The sequence below is a fragment of the Oreochromis aureus genome, linkage group 15 (assembly GCF_013358895.1).
Source record: "Oreochromis aureus strain Israel breed Guangdong linkage group 15, ZZ_aureus, whole genome shotgun sequence".
Taxonomy (NCBI): domain Eukaryota; kingdom Metazoa; phylum Chordata; class Actinopteri; order Cichliformes; family Cichlidae; genus Oreochromis; species Oreochromis aureus.
In genome coordinates, this window is record NC_052956.1 from 40,730,331 (window position 1) to 40,750,174 (window position 19,844).

A 19,844-nucleotide genomic window follows, 5' to 3' on the forward strand; every position below is an offset into this window, starting at 1 on the left:
AAGTGCTTTTAATTAAAAATAGGCAAACATTTCTTTGTTTCTTTATTCAACTCTTGAACAGTGGTACTTAGTAAGTACATATTCAGTAAATGCAAATTATTTACATGGCCCCCTAAATTAAAACATTTTGGGTTATTCAGAACAGAACTAAGCTTGGAAAGATATTGTCCCATCAGTTGATCCAACTCCTCCACAGTAGCAGGTGGAACTTTTCTTTTTTGAGGATGGCTTCTTTTACCTGTCACAACGAATGGTCTGTTTATGTTTTGATCAAGAACCTTTTTGGGCAGCTGAAGAGGAGAAGTCTATCTTATTGCCAACCTCTGGCTGTATCTTGGTCATATTACCAGGCAAAACCCAGTATGCAGGTTCATCTGTAAAAGTCCTTGTGCCACAGAGCCGCACTGTTGCTTCTACATTAAACAGAAGAGCAGCGACATGGGTGCAGGTCTCCACGACTCCGGCCATACAGGTGCAGTGGGCGGCTTCAACCTTCCCTGTGATGCTCACAATGACCCATGGCTGCAATGCTGCAATTCAGTCTTTAAGAGTGCAGTACCTGAAACACACACAGACAAAGTTCATTTAAAGACAAGAACTTTAATAAGCCAAGGCCGACACAAATGTGTTTTATCTACTTTCAAATCCATTTATCATAAATGTAACAAATAAAGTGTTTTTATGTATCCATGTATAGAACACTGCATCTTTCTAAATCTGCCTGTTTCTTTTTAGAAACCTATCAGCAAAAAATGAACCTAAAGTATGTAATGCAAGGATGTAATCACTTTCAAGAGGGAGAAAACACAATGTTCGACTTTAAGTGACAATTATGGACACCTAATATGATAAGGAGATTCTGCAGGTCATTAATCAATGTATAAAACTAAAACAGAATGTATTTTTAGGACACAGGACACAAACAAGGAAGCAAGATGTGTAATTAGGATTATTTATAATAAATATGAATTAATTAGGGCAATTTCTTTAACCATAAAGAATAACTAAATCCTTAGGACAATGTCACATCAATGCACTGAACTCACTATGTTATCCTTCTAACAGAGCCTCTACATGTTCTCACTGTAATTTCCCCCTCATGAATGAATTTATGCTTGCACTAATTTGAATGTTGGGGGGGGGGGGATCAAACGCATTTTACTCGCAGTACTCAAGCTGACTTACCTTTGCTTGAATGACGGCGTACTCACAACGTGGAGGCTTAAAAATAGCCAAATCTTGTACCCAGTCCTTGGTGAATTGGATGTGCGCCTCCAGAGATTTATAATTGCGAAATTGGTGCGCCGTGTATGCGCTGACTCCACAGACAAGGTATGAGAGTAGATCATGCTAAGTCAATAGCGGTTTGGTCTTCAGGGTTTCTACTCCACGGCCGTATTTCATACGGGTCCACATTTCAACAATCAAGTACCGTCTCTTTGAATCTGGACACAATCTGTCTCTATACCGTCATTTTTCTTTTGAGCTACGTTTCAGAATGGTTCTAGCAATCTTGTTTTGATTCGTGGCCTGCCAAGATGGTGCTGCGCTCCCACAATGCATTGCGACATTACGTCAACTCCAAAGCCCTTTGCGTGCAGGAGAGTATGCGCATGTGCATTGCCATGGTGGTTTAAAAAATAAAGATATAATGAAAAGTAATTAATAAAAATTAAATATTTAAACATTCCCACAAATGTGCAATGAACGTGCAAAAATTCTCTTTATTAGTTGTTGCTGTTTCTTTCTTTCTTTCTTTCTTTTTTTTGAAAAATAACGACGTCTCTGAGGCGCGAATTCCGACAGCGAGAGGAACGGCCGGATACAGGAGACGGGAAGAAACAAGCCGATTATGTTCGCTTTAATTAAGTGGTTGGAAGATGTAAAATTCTCAATTCTGCCAACTGAACATATACGAGATTTTAATGAGGATGAATAATCAGCCGGCATGGAGGAAACGGACCTTTATTTGGTGGAGTGGCGACAAGAAGCCAAAAGGCGGGTGGCCGGTCTATGAAGCCTCCATCATCAAGCTAGCAGGTGCCTTTTCTCATATAATATTACTTTAATCTCGCTTATTTGGCACGGAAGCGTAGAGCTGCCACCCAGGCAAAAGAAAAATAGAAGTATATCACGTTATAACGTGAAAGGTTTATCGTTCTAACAATATACTATCATGTTAGTACAATATACTTTTCATGTTTGAACAACATTGTACGAACAGTGTACATCATTATCACGTCCGTACAATATTGTGCGAACGTGATAATTATGTATATTGTAATAACGTGATATTATATTATACATACATGAAAAGCATAATGTTAGAACAATAAACTTTTCACGTTATAACGTGATATACTTCTATTTTTCTTTTGCCTGGGTGGCAGCTCCACGCTTCCATAATTTGGTAATCAAAATATGTAACTTAATTGATTGTATTGTGACGTACTTTTGCCTTTTCTTATTATTCTGCCTTCTCAGAAAGGGAAAAAAATACAAATAAAACTGTTTACACTTGTTATATACAATAACTATCAAAACCTATTCACATTTAATTTGGCTTTCACAGAAATCCCACCTCTCCTTCTGGCTACAGAGTACTTACCAAGGTTAGAAACAAAGCACAGTTATGCTTAATTAGTGTTCGCTAATTACAATGTTCCACATTTCCTTGCCTTTTAAGTCATTTTAGGCTTTTTAGAGTTTTTTTGTTTTTTTTTTTTAGCAGTAATGTTTCTGCCTATTTATTTCAGCCCATGAAATCGAATGCAGATCTTCCTGATGTGAGATTTACATAAATGTAAGTAATTTTGTTTCTCATTGTCATTAATGTTGTTGCTGTTGTTGTTTTTGTGCAGTTCGCAATCATATAAACCTAGCAAGCATCAGTCAGCACAGTGACTAACCTAAACTGATTCTTGCTTTATTCACATATATTATATGTAATTATATATACCTGCACATTGTACCTAGGGTTGCGCCACTTGGCCCCACCCATTGTTGTGACAGCCCTGATTGTACTTACACACTGCATCTGAACAGGGAACAGTCTGCCACATTAATGTATTTTTAAGTGACTTGTTTGTAATACATGAATTTGTTTCTTACAGATGTCAAAGTCTCAACCTCATGCTGCCCTCCCCCATCCTCCTAAAGTAAGTATTTGTTGTTGTAGTTTTTTATACAGTGTCTGTGTCACATGCTAATCATAATTATTGAAATAACTGTTTTCTAACAGATTTTCCAAAACACTAGCTGTGTTTGTTGTCATTCAGACCAGTACTACTGCTTAGACATTGCTTAGTGGTCATGCATGTTTGACAAGCTTGTTATGATACCAAAACAGTAGGCCTGTCACATTAATCGATATATCGACTTAACACACAATACATGTACATGACCTCAATAATTGTTGATGATGCAATTTATCTGCCATTATATTTACAAAAATAAAATATAATAATAACAACACAATAACATTAAATAACATTGTTTTCTATTTGTTAGAAAATTTACTATTTATTCAAGTTTTTACGGTATCTAATATTTTGATACCTAATTTCCATGATCTAAATATTTATTTATTTTATTTTATATTTTGTTGGTTTGACAATTGAAAGTGTGTAGATCTTGCATTATTATGGTGTTATATTATGATTATACATTCAAAGACATAAAATGGTCTTAAAATGACAATGACATAACTTGTCGCAATTGTTTATGGGGCAATATACCGACCAACAAAAAGTTGTTATCGTAACAGGCCTTCAAAACAGACGGTTTTATGATTGATAAATTCAAAAAATAAATACATTTAATTTCTCTGAGATTCTCTAAAATTCAGTTACAGTTCACAACACAGCTACCTGTACATGCAGTATTATACTGTAAATATAAATCTCTGCATTTAGCATCCCACTAGAAGAGTCACAGTTACTGCCTCTTTTTTTTTTTACAAATACCTGTACTATTACTAACACATTTACTGTTTTACTTTTAGCCTGTGGATACAAATGCAGATTTCCTTAATGTAAGTTGTGCATTTTAATTACATCATGTTATTTTTATTATTTATTTATTTATTTTATTTTACATTCAAATATTTCAAGCTTCTTGGTTAAAGAAGCTTGATTGCTAGTAGGTAAAGAATAGTTCACCTATAATTGATATTCCCAATTAATTTCTCACCTCTGATTGAATGCCTTTGTTTGTTTGCCTTTTTTGACTATAACAAAACATTTTTGCAGGATATATATGGTGAATTTATATGCATAGATACAGTCGTAGTGCTTGACACATGCACACAGCAGTAGATGTACTAAAAGGAAATAATTACAATCATGATGTTGATTGCTGATGTCAGTATATATATTTTAGAGGAATGTTTTGTTTTTCACCCAAAATGAACTATATTGCTTCGGAAGATTTATTACCCTACCTGACTCTTATATATTGTTCTGTTTTTTGTTTGATTTTGTTATTTTCAGGTTCAATGGTGCGTGTTCTTCTAATGGCCGCCTTCCCACTGGAGGTTTTGATCCACAGCAATTTAAAAGGTAAACAGCTTTGAAAGTCAGTTCAAATGGTTAGCTAATAGTATTCTAAAAAGCCTACAACTCTGTCACCAGTTTCTTTACCAAAAGGTACCCATAAAAGTATCTCTGAATAGCATATCATTGTAGCTCAAATGTTTAGTTGTACAAATATCAGATTTTTGGAAATCTAAAACTAGTCAAACACTCAAATGTTCATGCTTTTTATAGGAGGACAGAGCAAAACGGACATCGGTAAGAGAGCGAAGAACTGCCCTTCATAAGGACACTATGACAGCCATATATAGTAAGTGAAGACTTTCTGTGTATCTAAAATTGCATACAGCACAAGTAACTTACTTTACAACCATTAAAATAGGTTGTAAAGTAAGTTACCAATACAAATAGGTGATGATGCTTTGTAGTGGTTGGTCTCAGACAAAGAAGGTCAACAGATTTATGAATGCTGGAGGGTAAGGAGAGACGACCAAAAGGGGTGTTAGCATTACTGTAATGTGAACTGGATAGACTTTCCATCTAGGAAAAAAAAGAGGTAAAATTATGCGTAAAATATATCTGTATTAATATCTGTAACTATATAAACAGAAATATCTGTTTGCTAAATGAAGCCAGCTAACATAAATCATATTTTTATTTTAATTCTGATAAAAGTAATAGAACTGTGACTTTTTGTTTGTTACAGTGGCGGTAAGGAAGAGGTTTCCCAATGTGTCCAGAAGGGCTTTGAGGATTGCAGTGAAAGCTGGGGAACTGAGACTGCTGGAAAAGGAAAAGAAATTGCATTTTAAGTATGTTGACTTATGTTCATACAATCACACACACATATACACACACACACACATATATATACACACACATGTGTGTGTATATATATGTGTGTGTTTTCTTTTAGAATGTTTAAGTATGTAATGAGAATAAAATTATAAAATGAATATTCCTTGCTTGATTGATATGCTATATGTATGTTTTAAACATCAAATAAAGATTTCTTTCAGCTGTTACATGTGAATGTGTTTTCTTAGAAATATATGAAGGGTTAAATTTATATATTTTTGAATGATTTTAAATAAGTTTAAATTGTATTTTGAAATATATTTTATAAATATATTTCAAAATATTAAAAAAACAGCCAAAAAATATATGTGTTAAACGCATTTCAAAATATATTATAAATATATTTTTAAATATATTTTAAAATATACAAAAATGGCCAAAAAATATATGTGCTAAAATATATTTCAAAATACATAAATATATTTTAAAATGTATTTTAGCACATATATTTTTGGCCATTTTTTGTATATTTTGAAATATATTTCAAAATGTTTTTTAAAATATATTTTTTTACCGTATGGCATTACTACCTGTAATTTAATGCTGATTACTTGTATTTGCTTAATTGTTTACTAAATGTTTGAGGTGTGAAATAAACCGCAATGGAGTTAAATATGGGTTTGTGTGGTTGGAGGATGTGTTAGTGCATGTGTGTGCGCGCGTGGGGAGGCGGGGGTGAACATTTTTCTTGTAAAACAAAGGGCAGCCTAGCAAAAAAAGTTTGGGAACCACTGCTATTAAAGTAAAAAATCTTTTTAAAGAAATGGTCCGGGAACAGGTCACTCAGGTTAATCCTGTGTGAACAACTGTAAATAGCTGTACATAATGTTTTCCTGTCATGGTGCTGGGTCGTTGACCCAGCGTTTTGTGTTTAACATGATTATTGTCTTCTGTTCTAGTTTAATCTGATTTTGGTATCCTGTGTCCTACCCTTGTACCCTGTTCATGTCCCTGAGTTCGTGTTGTGGACTTCCTGCTTTATTTTGAAGCTCTGTGTCTGTTGTCACTGTGTTCAGCTTGTATCCTCCATTCGTTTTGTGTATTAGGATCAGCTGTGCTTCCCACCTGTGCGTCATTACCTGGTCTCCTTGTGTATGTATAATGGCTGTATCCCAATTCAGGGTCTGCAGCCTTAAAGGCCGCATTTTAAGGCCGATTACATCACAGCGACGCAACAAAGGCTGTCCCAATTCAAAGGCTGCTCGAAATGCGGCCCTCAAATGCGTCCTTCATTTCCCTGAATTCTAAGGATGTGGCGGTGTACACTTCATGGCCCAACATATCCCAGACTTCATAGCGCAGCGGTGGGTGTGGATAATTTTGCCGAAAAAAAAAACAGTGGAAACTTTTAAAAGTAAGTACTGAATATTATGTCACTTATTTATGTGCAAATGTTTAAAAACGAAGAATACTAAAACATTACTGTTGGCCACATGTCGGCAAAGTAATGTGACATTAGTGATGTTTGTACTAACTTGGTTTTAAAGCCTTTACTGTAAAATATATGTCGTTCAATAGTTGACCTTAATCTTACAGAGAATGTGATGATTTTATGGATAATTAAAGTCAGACATATATCCACAAACACAACAAGCTGAAAGTCAGTGATGCTGCTCGGTTTGCAGTCCTGAATATGACGGCACAAGCAGGATTCACTGCACTGTTAATGTTAGCTATGTTATATTGCTGCCTCTGTTCGGTGGTGTCGAGCCAAACGGACTTTAACGTGTGTTTGAACGAGCTGACGGTTCACTCGTTAAGCTGAAAGAAAGATGCTTTAATCACAGGAGTCACACATGTGTCCACTGGACCATCTGGGAACTCTTCTTGTTTAGCACTCGTAATAACACAAACACTAAATCCTCCTTCTCTTGTGCTGTTTTGTAGCAGTGTGTACACCTGAGACTGTCACCTGTCTGTCTGTCCTGCACTCTCTCTCTGTTTCTGTCTCTCTGATTGTGGAATAAAAGTATGAACATGTATTTATAAGTTACACTTGTGTTTGAATCCTGCAGCTTATCACACATTTGATTTCCATGTGTGACAACTGCAAGTGTCCAGAGTGAGGACAGACTGAGGGACCCACTGCTGCACATCATCTGTGAGGCTTTGCACCCCTGATGATCCACCAGGACAAACTCAGCAGTGTGTGAGGAAGAGGAGGAGGAAGAGCCAGCAGCAGCTGACAGATGGAGAGAATAGACAGACTGTTCCCTGTTTGTGAAGGACTGCTAGGAAAGTTTAACATAACTAATTGTCTGTCCTGAATCAGTCTTATTAGGTAATGTTCAAATGTTATCATCCCAGTGTTTTCGGTGAGGGAGAAAGTACTCAGGGCCTTCAAGTTACACACTATGAAAGGCAGCAACAAGTTTAATATTCAGAAACCTAAAGTATGTATCAGCAGCAGAATGGAGCTAAAAATAAATGTTTGTTTCAGTTCTATGAAGCTTTGAGTATTTTGGATTAGTAGTACTGCTGTGTTTGTTGCATTATATTGCTGTAATTGTTTATATGCTTTATATATTCTACGGTTCCTCTTCCTGTTGGTAATTGACTTCATCATGCGACGATCACTTGACCAAGCTGGCATCGGTGTGGCCTGGCACGAAGTTCGTAATCTTACTGACTTGGATTTCGCAGATGACATCGCCCTGCTGGGCTCGACTCAGGAGGACCTCCGAAAGTTGACTGCGGCCCTGCAGAGGGAGGCGACGAAAGTTGGATTAAGAATCAGCGCCAAAAAAGCCAAGGTACTCCGATTTGGCTATGCACGTGCCCGCATTCCTGTCATAATCGACCAACAACGTGCTGAAGAGGTGGAGAATTTTACATATCTTGCCAGCATCATCTCGAATGACGGGGTCTCTGATCGGGATGTCGACGCCAGAGTAGGGAAGGCAGTTGGTGTCCTGCAACGTCTGCAACCTATTTGGAACTCGACCTCCCTAAATGTTAGGGTCAAGATCAGACTATTGAACTCTATCGTTCCTACTGCACTATACGCTAGTGAAACCTTGCGCTCAACAAGTGTAATTACCCAACACCTGAATGTGCTTCAACAACATGGCCTGTGGCGAATCCTGAGAATTTCCTACCGGGACCGAATAACAAATGAGGAGGTCCTACGAAGAGCAGGCACCCGCCCGTTAGCCGATGTTGTTGCAGAAAGGCGCTTCCGCTTTGTGGGCCATATTTTACGCCTACCCCCTCATCGCCCACCTAAGATTGCCATTACATGACGTACACGTACTGGCAAGGCCAACCAAAGACCACATAGCGTCGAACATTCATGGACGATCTGAGAACTGTCGACATTGCCTGGGACGAAGCTGAAGCAGTCGCTGCTGACCGACATCGATGGAGATCACTAGCTGCCCGATGCGCCGCCTGGCGTAGGAGGAACTAAGTGCTAAGTAAGTAATATATTCTACGGTAAGTTGATCTATAGTGTTACATCATATACATATGTGTTTGTATATTTTCTGCCCAGTTTGATCCATTTAGCAGAAGTCAGCCTGTTTAAGGCTCTGATATCTATTCTGTATGACTTAAAGCACTTATGACATGGTCTGATTTTCTCACCCAATAAAGGAATATTTAATATATCAGTCTACTCTTCATGTTATCAGAAACAGTTTTCACAGCTCGTACATTTTCTTTTTCCACATATGTAAGCATTGAGCCAAATGTAATAATGCCAACATATTAAAAACAATATTTGTCTCTTATATATAACACATCTATCTATCTATCTATCTATCTATGTCAAAGATACTTGTCTTTGAGTGAAGATTTAAGGTGATAGGAAATATAAATAACTGCAACTTGAATCTTTACTGAAGCTCAGTATTTGACACAGAGTTCAAATTCACTGCTGTAATAACTAATAATGATTAATATAATAACTATAATATTGGCCATATTATATTTACATTACCAAAGTGAGATGACTTTAGTCTCATGAACAACATTAACTAATTGTTACTTACTAGCTAATCTTAAAATGACTGTTCAGTACAGAAATGAAGCCCAACAATCGTGTTTTACAGTCCTGTGGTCTCAGCCTCAGATACTTATCAAATCACACAAAGCTCATGTAGAAACAAATGAACAAAATATGTTCTACTTCATTTCTGTCAAACAAAGCTGTATGAAACGTTTTCAGCTGTTAGTATCATGTTGCTAGGCAACCTGGGCAGCGCGACTGAGGCTAGACCGTCCCATTTCAGAAGCCTCGCACTTCCGGCCTTAGCGGTCTTTGAGTACGTGGCCCTTGAGGACCATTAAGGCTGCATACTTTGAGGCTGAAGACCCTGAATTGGAATACAGCCATGCTGAGAAGGTCATTTAGTCATTTAAATTAGCTGTGTTGGATCAAGTACACATCTAACACTCCAAACCAGTTGGTGGCAGTAATGCCTCATTTTGCTGTTTGCCAACCGCCAATAAAGAAGAAGGACACATCTAAAACCTGCAGGACACCGGCCCTCGAGTTCCCCACCCCTGAATTAGGGTCTCGTCTCTCAGAGTCTCGGCATCAGTCAGTGGGGGGAAATAACCACGACTGCAGTCGTCATCACATCACAAACTTCTGGCCACTTCAGATTTAGCAGTGTGCACGTAGCGGCACATTTAAGATCTAGTTAAAAGGGCTAACAGGATGAACTGGGACTCAGGTCTGAACTCTCGTCCCGTCTGAAGACAGAGGGTTACCCAAATAACACGAGCAGACAGGTTCAAACCTCAATCTTTCATTCTATGGATACAGGCAGGTAGAACAGAATATGGCCTGCAGATGAAACTACAGGTGGAAAGGGAAATAAGAGGTCACACAGACACGGCTGACTCTTGTTTATCATGATGGTTCGGCAGGGTCAGTCGATCTGACTGCTTTTACATTCAACTTTCAGACTAGAGACAGAAAACATCAAAATTACATCAGCTGACTGCCAGGTCACATGACCTGTCTGAGAAAATCTGCACTACACAGCTCTGTTAATGTATGTTTACAGGAAGTTAAAACGTCAGATTTTCATCTTAAACCCCTAACCCACTGGAGGAGGGGATCTTCCACTCAACATTCAATAAAAATGATTCTGATCAATAAACACAATAAGTTATTTTCAAAGACTATTTCATCTGCACAACCACAGGAAGTGAAACACCTGGAAACTTTCCTGCATCCCTGTCTCTCAGTGAGTAACTTCAGTCCAGCTAAAGTAAAGGAAGGAGACGAGTTGAAGCAGCTCGCTGATCAGCACAGGACAGTTTCAGAGCTGAGACGATCACCAACTGTCCTGCTGATCAACGTCCAATGATAAAAAATAAAAAAAACCCTGCAGTTCATGAACCACAAACATCTCCCAGTGTCCTCCATCTACAATGAGTCAGACGTAATAAAGAATGAGTCGTTTTAAAGCTCTGTTTCTGTCCCCTCCAACTTTTCTGACTCTATCAAAAGAACCTTTTGATAGGTTGGAACTCATTCATGCACACACCTGTGCAGGTACAGGGCAGCATCACTGCCTCTGTCCTTATAAAGCTAAGTGATACTGTTTCATTAACACCTTAAAACTCCAGATTTAATCATCATGCATCACCACATGCTAACCTGCATGTTTGTAGGGGTTGTCACCTGTTACCCCAACTCTAACCAGCGGACCGCCTCAGACGGGCAGCGTTCAGGTGAGTCCCATAAAAAAAAACAAAAAAAAAAACGACATGGTTTGTGTTTTAAAGCAGCGGTCCCCAACCTTTTTTGCGCCACGGACCGGTTTATGCCTGACAATATTTTCACGGACCGGCCTTTAAGGTGTCGCGGATAAATACAGCAAAATAAAACTAGTACCTTTACCGAAAAAAGAAGATTTATTCATAACACACGTGAAAAGACCCAGGAAAAACGAGTTAATGATAAAAACGATAACAAAATAACGCTAATAACCGATAAAAACCCTGAAAACCATACATTTCACACCTGAGCCTCAACTCTTGCGGCCCGGTACCAAACGACTCATGTGGCCCGGGGGTTGGGGACCGCTGTTTTAAAGAATGGCAGAACCCAGAAACACCCCAAAAAAAAAAAAAACACAACTCAGAAACGAAACCTCAGAACAGAACCAAAACCAGCTTTGGCCTGAACATGCTGCTGTCACGTGTGATGCTTTCTGTCCCTGCCCCCAAATTGTCCAACTAAACAAAATAAGCCTGGAGATGGTAGGGTTGCCATGGTAACTTGTCTACAAGCTTGACTGACAGCATGCAGTTAAAGTGAGCTAGTGTCCGTAAAACTTTAGGCATCGCGCCTGCCACTTGTCAGTCGCCGCCGTAACAGCGGTTTACATTCAGACCCTGGTGGGTCAATGGTTGCTGGGCGAGTCTCAGTAACACACGCTGCCGATCTCCTCTCTCTGTTAGCGGTCCAGATCATCCAGCTTGCCTTCTTCACCATCTTCATTCAGCCCCTCCTTCTCCTCCTGCTGTTGCTCCTCAGGTTTCTCTTTGCCAACCTCCTCCTTCTTCTCCATCTTTTCCTCCTGCCCCTCTTTCAACTCCTCCTTCTCCTGCTGTTTCCCATCTTTCTCCGCCTCCCTTACTGTTGATGCGCCCTGCTTCTTCAGGTCCTGAAACACCTCGGTGAAGAAGTGTGGATCGGCGTTGATTCGCAGCATGTCGCCGCTCAGGTGCTCAATTAGCTCCAGCGCTCGATCCCAGAATGCATCACGACTGGACTCCACCAGGAAAGGCTTCAGGGGGTAGGAGATCTCATTGCCCAGGTAGGAGTAGGCCAGATAAAGACAGGTGAGGAAGGTGGCGTGGAGCTCGTGCTCTGAAGCAGTGTCCTCATCCACCACGTCCCTGCACAGCAGGTACACAAACACCAGGCTGGCCGGACTGATGAAGCACTGGTCCTGCAGGGGGACAATCGAGAGTGGACTTTAGTCATAGAGTCATCCACCCATCCTTCCTCCCATCTGTCCACCCATACGTCTACACATTAGTCCATACGTCCATCCACACATCCATCATGTTCATCCACTCATCCATCCCCCCCATACGTCCACACATCCATGCACTTATCCATCCACACGTCCACCCATATGTCCACACATGCATCCACATGTCCATCCACTCATCTATGTACAGATCTGTCCACACATCCGTCCACACATCCATGCAAGCGTCCATCCACCCACACATCCACCCACTCCTCCATCCACACATCCATTCACACTCATACAGAGCTGTTTTACACTGACTTAACTATAGAGGTCTTTCTGAGGACGGTACTATGCCCAAGGACACGTTTCAAAATGTGGACTGATCTCAATCAAACCATCAGCCTTCCATTTAGCAGACAACATGCTCTACCACCTGACCAACGCCAGCCAATGACAGGCCAATGCAGGGACAACAGTACTAGTACTACAGAGAGAGCAGCTGAACTAATAGGTGAATTATTCTGGATTAATATCAAGGTTATGTATTAGTTTGTGGTGTCACAACACTTCCACCGATGATGACTGACCAATAGCAGATGACATCCAAGTGACATCATTATGAAGCTTATGCATAAGTTCAATAAGCATACATCTACCTGCTTTCCTGGGTGTTAGGCTCTTTTTCTGTTCTATGCATCATTATCAGTTCCCATGCTGTCAATTTCAGTACTGACATGGTTAGTCCAATCATCTTCGAGCCTGCCTTCTTCAAGCCAATCAGCCTCCAATTTGCTATGTAAATCTATGCTCTGAGTCGTTCTCCCTTTCAGACTCTCATTTGTGCATCCCACCTCCTCCCCATCTCCACCTCATAGATACCTCAATTAGAGCCCCATCCAAACCAGTGTCTAGACTCCCAGGAGTCCTGTCCTAAATCCTATCACCATTGGTAGTCCGTTTTGCCATGACAGGTCATCAGAGTCTAATGACCAAATACATATAATAATATAATTTCTCTATCTCAGTGAATCACATTCAATTCATCCAAGTGATCTCTCCTTATTAAAATTACATCATTAACCCCTTAAAAGCAGACGGCTGCAAACTGAAGATTAAACAACCCAGTTCAGACTTGATGCTGGAAGTAAGAGGAGGACTGATTTTGTTCATGTAATTATTCATCTGCCCGTCTTTCTTCTTTCTGACTGCCACTGCAAATTTCTGGAGAAGGGTTTTGAAAGAGATCAGAAGCTCATGTCTAAGAACTGCCACCAACCATCGATCTCGCTGAAGTCTGATGTTCTCTTGAGACAATAATCGAGCCCACAGAAACTGAGGAGGCCAATAAAACCAAGCCTAACTCAACCAAACCAACCTGAACCAAACAAAGCCAAACTGAACCAAACCAAGCTGAACCAAACCAAACTGAACCAAACCAAGCCAACCTGAACCAAACCAAGCTGAACCAAACCAAGCCAACCTGAACCAAACCAAGCTGAACCAAATGAAGCCAACCTAAACCAAACCAAGCTGAACCAAACCAAGCCAACCAAACAAAACAAAACCAAGCATGCTGCTCCAGTGTTCAGCTGTGCTAACATGACCTGAATGTAACGCTGAGTTTCATTTTCAGCAGCAGTTTGTAAACAGCACAATCTACAGCAAAGGACATGTTTATTAAATACCACAGTAGATATGAAATAAAAACATACAACATGAAGTTAAAGCACGCACACACACACACGCACAGACACACACGTTTCCACCCACAGCACTGCTCTGTGTGCAGCAGTCTGTTACTTTCAGTCTGTAGTATGTCTGAAACCTTCATATTTCTCTCAAATACAGTTTGTCTTCCTTTGGAAATGAGCCGCTCAGCTGTCACCACAGTAAACACTGTGACTGGCCAGAGGAGTTGCAACCCCCGCCGCTTTCACGTAAGCACACATGTTAAACCCTGACGTTAAGGTAAATGAATCCAGATAACAGCTCTGGACAGGTGAGACTAGCACAGACACACCGATGGGCTCTCACCTGCCAACCCTGAACCAGCAACGCTCGGTCCACGTTTCTGAACCACAGAACGATCTGATTGGATGACAGCTCCTTCAGTTTGATGCAGCGTTGACACATGAAGTCAGAGAGACAGTGAAGGAGCTCACCTGTGGATGCCTGCAAAGAAGACAAGGAAACAAGGAGCAAGGAGAGGACGCTTTTTGTTTTAACACAGGAAGTAGAACAAAATGTTTGGGTTTCTGTAGAACCTGAGGTTCTGCTGAAGGTTCTGTAGGTGGAACCTGTCCTCTGGGTGGATGCATGTGGCGCCCTCTGATGGTTTAACCCTTGTGTTGTCCACGGGTCATTTTTGTCCTCTACAGAAATCTTTTGCTATCAAAAATATGTTTTTTATTCATCAAATGGTCTGAAAATAACAGAAGTTATTCATTACTATACTATGCATGATTGGAATAAGTTTTAAGTAATTTGATTTATTTATGGGGTTTTTATTCGATTTTATAACATCTGTTGTCCTCGTGGACAAAAATGACCCCAAAGTACAAAGTGTTGCAAAAGGCCATATTTTCACAACATACTGCTATCAAACATCTTTGATCTTGGATCACTGATGTTTGGGGTCAAGCACTGGTCATAACAACCACAACAACAACAACAACAGGCAGCACAATGAGGAGGCGGGTGCTCTATATTCAATGAAATGTTATTTATACTGCGCCAAATCACAACAACAGTCGCATCAAAGTGCTTCGTATTGTAAGGTCGACCCTACAATAATACATACACAGAAAGTATGCTCACAAGCCTCCATTGCACTAGAGATTTGCATACTTTGATGAGCATACTTTTTTTACCATGTTGTGCAAAGCAATGACCAGTAGGACAAAGCACATATTGTCCTCTAGTATAATGAGGAGGAAGAATCAATGTTCAGGAAGATCCAGGGTTAGAAGATATAGAAAATATTGTCAATATTTAGAGCACATGCTACCCTTTCTCTGAAAAAGCACATCACCCACCTGCAGAAGTGGAAGAAGGCTATGAAGTGAAGAAAAGTGATGAAGAATCTGAACTATGTTCAAGTAGGTTCTTGGGCATCCAGGGCATTGTAGTCTGAGGAACTTGGAAAGAAAGTGACTGGGCTTCTTGAAGTTTCTTGAGTTTTCAGAATGTGAAACTGGAATAGAAGATGTGTCAGAGGACTGCACATCATCCATTTCAATTATGATGAAGACAAAGAATCAAGCAGGAAAGAGGAGTCAGCTGAGACAGAGGAATATTTGCAGTAATGTGAGGAAACATTGATCTGGTCTTCTAACATCCCAATGACAGACGATGCATGACTCTCTCATGTGCCACAGAGAAAGATAATCTATCACAGTCCAAGCACATATGCCAGGTCCCATACTCCTTCATTGGCTTTTCTACTCGAGCACTGAATGCATTATACACAGTGTTCTGCTTGTATTCTGCTTTTTAACGTTCACATGCCAATGGATGCATCAGAGACCAAGTTGGGGTTCAGTAACTTGCCCAAGGACACCTTGGTAAGAACTCCAGACTAGAGCACACAGAGACTGAACCAACAACCATCCAATTAGCAGATGAGCTGCTCTACAGCCAACTCAATGATGAACAAGGAGGGACAACAAGAGGGGAAAAAAAATGGATCGAATGCAGCTGTAGTCTTATGTGGGTATGTTGATTCTACATCCAGTGGAGTCGCTACGGACAGTTTATGACATCCTGAGTCTGGTAGAGCAGTTTTAAAGGTGACACAAGATTAATCATAGAAGCGCAAAAGGATATAATTTCTTGATAAAGACACAATAGATGATCATCGTGCAGGGCCCGCCCGTCGGGCTATATGATCGCCCGACTGGAGATATCACTAGCTCCATGACGTTGGGCTAGCGATTTTGCGAGCCCTGTCGTTCATGACACAAAGCGCGCTCCCATTTGAGGTGTATGGAACAAGTGGGTGTTTCTCCTGCTGTGATGTAAGATCCTGATACTGATGTGACTGTATGAGCACCAAGTCCCGTTCAGAGGACTCTGTCCATTCCAACAGAACATCCCAAGTAAACCTATGAGATAAAAACATGGCAGTATGTCATGCCAGGTCCAGCTGTACATGGAACATGCTAGTGTACGATGGCAAATCGTCTGGCCTGCAGTCAGGACACGCGAGTTGTCCCTAACATTGCAGGTTTCCAAAAGAAAACAATCATCTGTAACAACTTGTTTACTGTATATGACCCTTGCCTGCAACTGCAGAAAGAAAGCTGTCCATGATGGGACCAGTGCAGAGGAATAAACCTGAGCTTCCTCCTGCACTTGTGTCAAATATGGACATGAAAGTTTGCCTTCACTCAGACCCATGCCCTGGTGTTCCTACCATGCCAAAATATAGAAAACTGTCAGGTAATGAGTTGGAATAAAGTTGAATAAAACCTTGAAACACAGAGATGGATGATATTTTATACTTATGGCTTTATAAACAGTCAAAGCAAACAGGGTCATTTTTGAGCGCAGAGGACAACAGATGTGATTATTTGCTGCCAGTAAAAAACTTGAAGTAGTTTAAAAACAGCTTTCTAAATTAACTTTGACATATACCCGTCTGTGATCATCTGCTAAAGCAACTGACTCTGGTTGTGAAACGATAATCACAATAACTGATGATTTGATTTATTTTTTACCTGAAAACAAAGAAAAATTCATTTTATGAGGTTTTTAACAGATTTAAATTTGAAATGGAATAAAAAAAATGTGTCAGAATGTTTGAATTAAGTTTTAATTAAAAGTGGGGGAAAAATCCACTTCAAAGTAATTAAGTATCAATCAAACCAGATGGGGACATTTTTGACCCCTGAGGACCACAGGTGTGATTATGTGCTGCCATTTAAAAATTATAAATGGTTCAAAAAAAACTTTTTCACTAAAGTTCAACATAGAGCACTCTGTAGTTAGTCAGATAGTCAAAATTATCTGAACATTTAAATATTTTATTTTCTTGTTTTATTTTCGCTCAAAAACACAGTGTATTTTATGTAAACAAGGTCTGGTGGCCCTAAAATGTAAAATGTTGGGTAAATTTTGTGTTAATGTGTTGGTCTTAAGTAAAACTAAGACGTAACATTGAATTGATTGACAAAGTATACTTTATATTTTAAAACACTCAAATGAAGTGGGGACATTTTTGACCCCTGAGGACCACAGGTGTGATTATGTGCTGCCATTAAAAAAATGTAAATGGTTCAAAAAAAATTTTTTCACTAAAGTTCAACATACAGCATTCTTTAGTTAGTCAGATAGTCAAAATTATCTAAACAATTAAATATTTCATTGTCTGATTTTATTTTCGCTCAAAAACACAGTGTACTTTATGTAAACAAGGTCTGGTGGCCCTTAAATGTGTAATGTTGGGTAAATTTTGTGTTAATGTGTTGGTCTTAAGTAAAACTAAGGTGTAACACTGAATTGATTGACAATTTATAATTTATATTTTAAAAACACTCAAATGAAGTGGGGACATTTTTGACCCCTGAGGACAACAGGTGTGATTATGTGCTGCCATTTAAAAATTATAAACACTTCAAAAAACTTTCTTCACTAAAGTTCAACATACAGCACTCTGTAGTTAGTCAGATAGTCAAAATTATCTAAAAAATTAAATATTTCATTGTCTCATTTTATTTTTGCTCAAAAACACAGTGTACTTTATGTAAACAAGGTCTGGTGGCCCTAAAATGTAAAATGTTGGGTAAATTTTGTGTTAATATGTTGGTCTTAAGTAAAACTAAGGTGTAACACTGAATTGATTGACAATTTATAATTTATATTTTAAAAAACACTCAAATGAAGTGGGGACATTTTTGACCCCTGAGGACAACAGGTGTGATTATGTGCTGCCATTTAAAAATTATAAACACTTCAAAAAGAACTTTCTCACTAAAGTTCAACATACAGCACTCTGTAGTTAGTCAGATAGTCAAAATTATCTAAACAATTAAATATTTTATTTTCTTGTTTTATTTCCGCTTTAAAAACAGGGTGTATTTTTTGTAAACAAGGTCTGGTGGCCCTAAAATGTGTAATGTTGGGTAAATTTTGTGTTAATGTGTTGGTCTTAAGTAAAACTAAGATGTAACACTGAATTGATTGACAATTTATACTTTATACTTTAAAAAACACTCAAATGAAGTGGGGACATTTTTGACCCCTGAGGACAACAGCTGTATGGAAATCGGGAGGACATTATGAGGGTTAAACTTTATAATCAGATGGGAGTTTTTTCCTCCGGGTGTTTTAGACTGAAAACTGTCTTTGAACCACCTCAGACCCTTCACAATAAAACTGTATTTACCACAGAATTTCTAGTTATTATTAATTTCAGAATAACTCTTCTTACACCCTGTTTTATAAAAATCTTATTTTATGAATGAATCTATATTACTTATTTTACATCTTTTATTCCTGATTTCTTTGTTAGGTTTCACGGCTTCTCTGTTTTTATTATTTAGCTTCACGTTTTTCTGCCTTCACTGTTTCTAATGTTCTGACCTTCAAGCGCGTGCACTGGCCCACTGTCTGTCCGCGTGTCTCTGATTAGAAACCAGCTGATGACCTCTGCAAACACACCTGAGCGCCCCTCACTGACTCACCCACCTGAACCACCACCCTCCGCGGGGACACGAGCGGCTCGGGTTGGGCCTGTCTCTGGTTCTGGTCTGGGACCGTGGGCACTGGCACCGGGATGGGCCCGTGTTTGTGTCCGGGCTTCGCTACTCTGGGCTCACGGTGCTCCCGCTGCACGTGCCCGGGCTCGGACACTGCGGGCTTCACTTTCTTCCCTCCCTTCCTCTTCGCTCGCGCAGCCACGAGCCGTTTCTTCCAGCTGAGCGCATGCAGCAGCACAGGGTGCCTCTTGTTCTTCCTCGTCCCGTCCTTCTCCTCCTTCTCCAGCGGCTTCTTCACCGCGAGCTCCTCTGGGCCCCGAGCGGCTTTCCGCGAGCCCGGAGACAGAGACAGCACCGTTCCCATGACGACAACCGGATGGAGGCGAGAGGCTCTGCAGCAATGGAGGAGGAGGAGGGAGGAAAAGGAGGAAGGAGGGGGTGAGAAAGAGAGAGGAGGAGAGAGATAGACTGTCCGTCTGTCCGTCTCACCTGTCCGCGTGACACAGGCTGCCGTCGAAGGGGCAGGGCATACGTTTTAGGCAATGATCCGTTGTTTTTACAACAAAGATAAACAGATGCAGTCACCCACAATGCACCTGGAGAGACAAGCAGCTGTGAGGCATCTGCTGCAACACCTGGACGGCATCTGCTGCAACACCTGGACACACCTGGAGAGGGGGAGAAAATAAACAGACATACTGTGTAAAAATACACACTGAAGTACACAAACAGAAGTACTGATCCAAATGTTTGGCTCATCTGTGATCTGCAGTTCAAACCCCACTTCCTGTGGATGTTTCACAATAAAAGCC

General features: G+C 40.0%; 1 protein-coding gene and 1 long non-coding RNA gene across 4 annotated transcripts; one reads left to right on the plus strand and one right to left on the minus strand.

Moving 5' to 3' along the window:
- The first annotated feature begins 1,642 nt into the window (after nt 1–1,642).
- Nucleotides 1,643–4,791, plus strand: LOC120433129. 3 transcript variants are annotated; one of them, XR_005608340.1, is made up of 7 exons: nt 1,643–2,040; nt 2,573–2,612; nt 2,757–2,803; nt 3,114–3,158; nt 4,004–4,033; nt 4,491–4,559; nt 4,767–4,791. It is a non-coding gene; the product is annotated as an uncharacterized LOC120433129 (long non-coding RNA). The 3 variants fall into 3 exon arrangements; XR_005608341.1 differs by having other exon boundaries at nt 4,770–4,791; XR_005608339.1 differs by lacking the exon at nt 4,767–4,791 and having other exon boundaries at nt 4,491–4,632.
- A 6,703-nt stretch (nt 4,792–11,494) lies between these two features.
- On the minus strand, nt 11,495–19,808 carry LOC116334519 (cyclin-dependent kinase 5 activator 1-like). Its single transcript, XM_031757949.2, has 4 exons — nt 19,522–19,808; nt 19,022–19,424; nt 14,369–14,506; nt 11,495–12,304 (listed from the first exon to the last, which is right to left on the minus strand). The coding sequence occupies exons 1-4, from the start codon at nt 19,560–19,562 to the stop codon at nt 11,807–11,809; spliced, it is 1,080 nt and encodes a 359-aa protein (XP_031613809.2). The 5' UTR covers nt 19,563–19,808; the 3' UTR covers nt 11,495–11,806.
- Nucleotides 19,809–19,844: the final 36 nt, after the last annotated feature.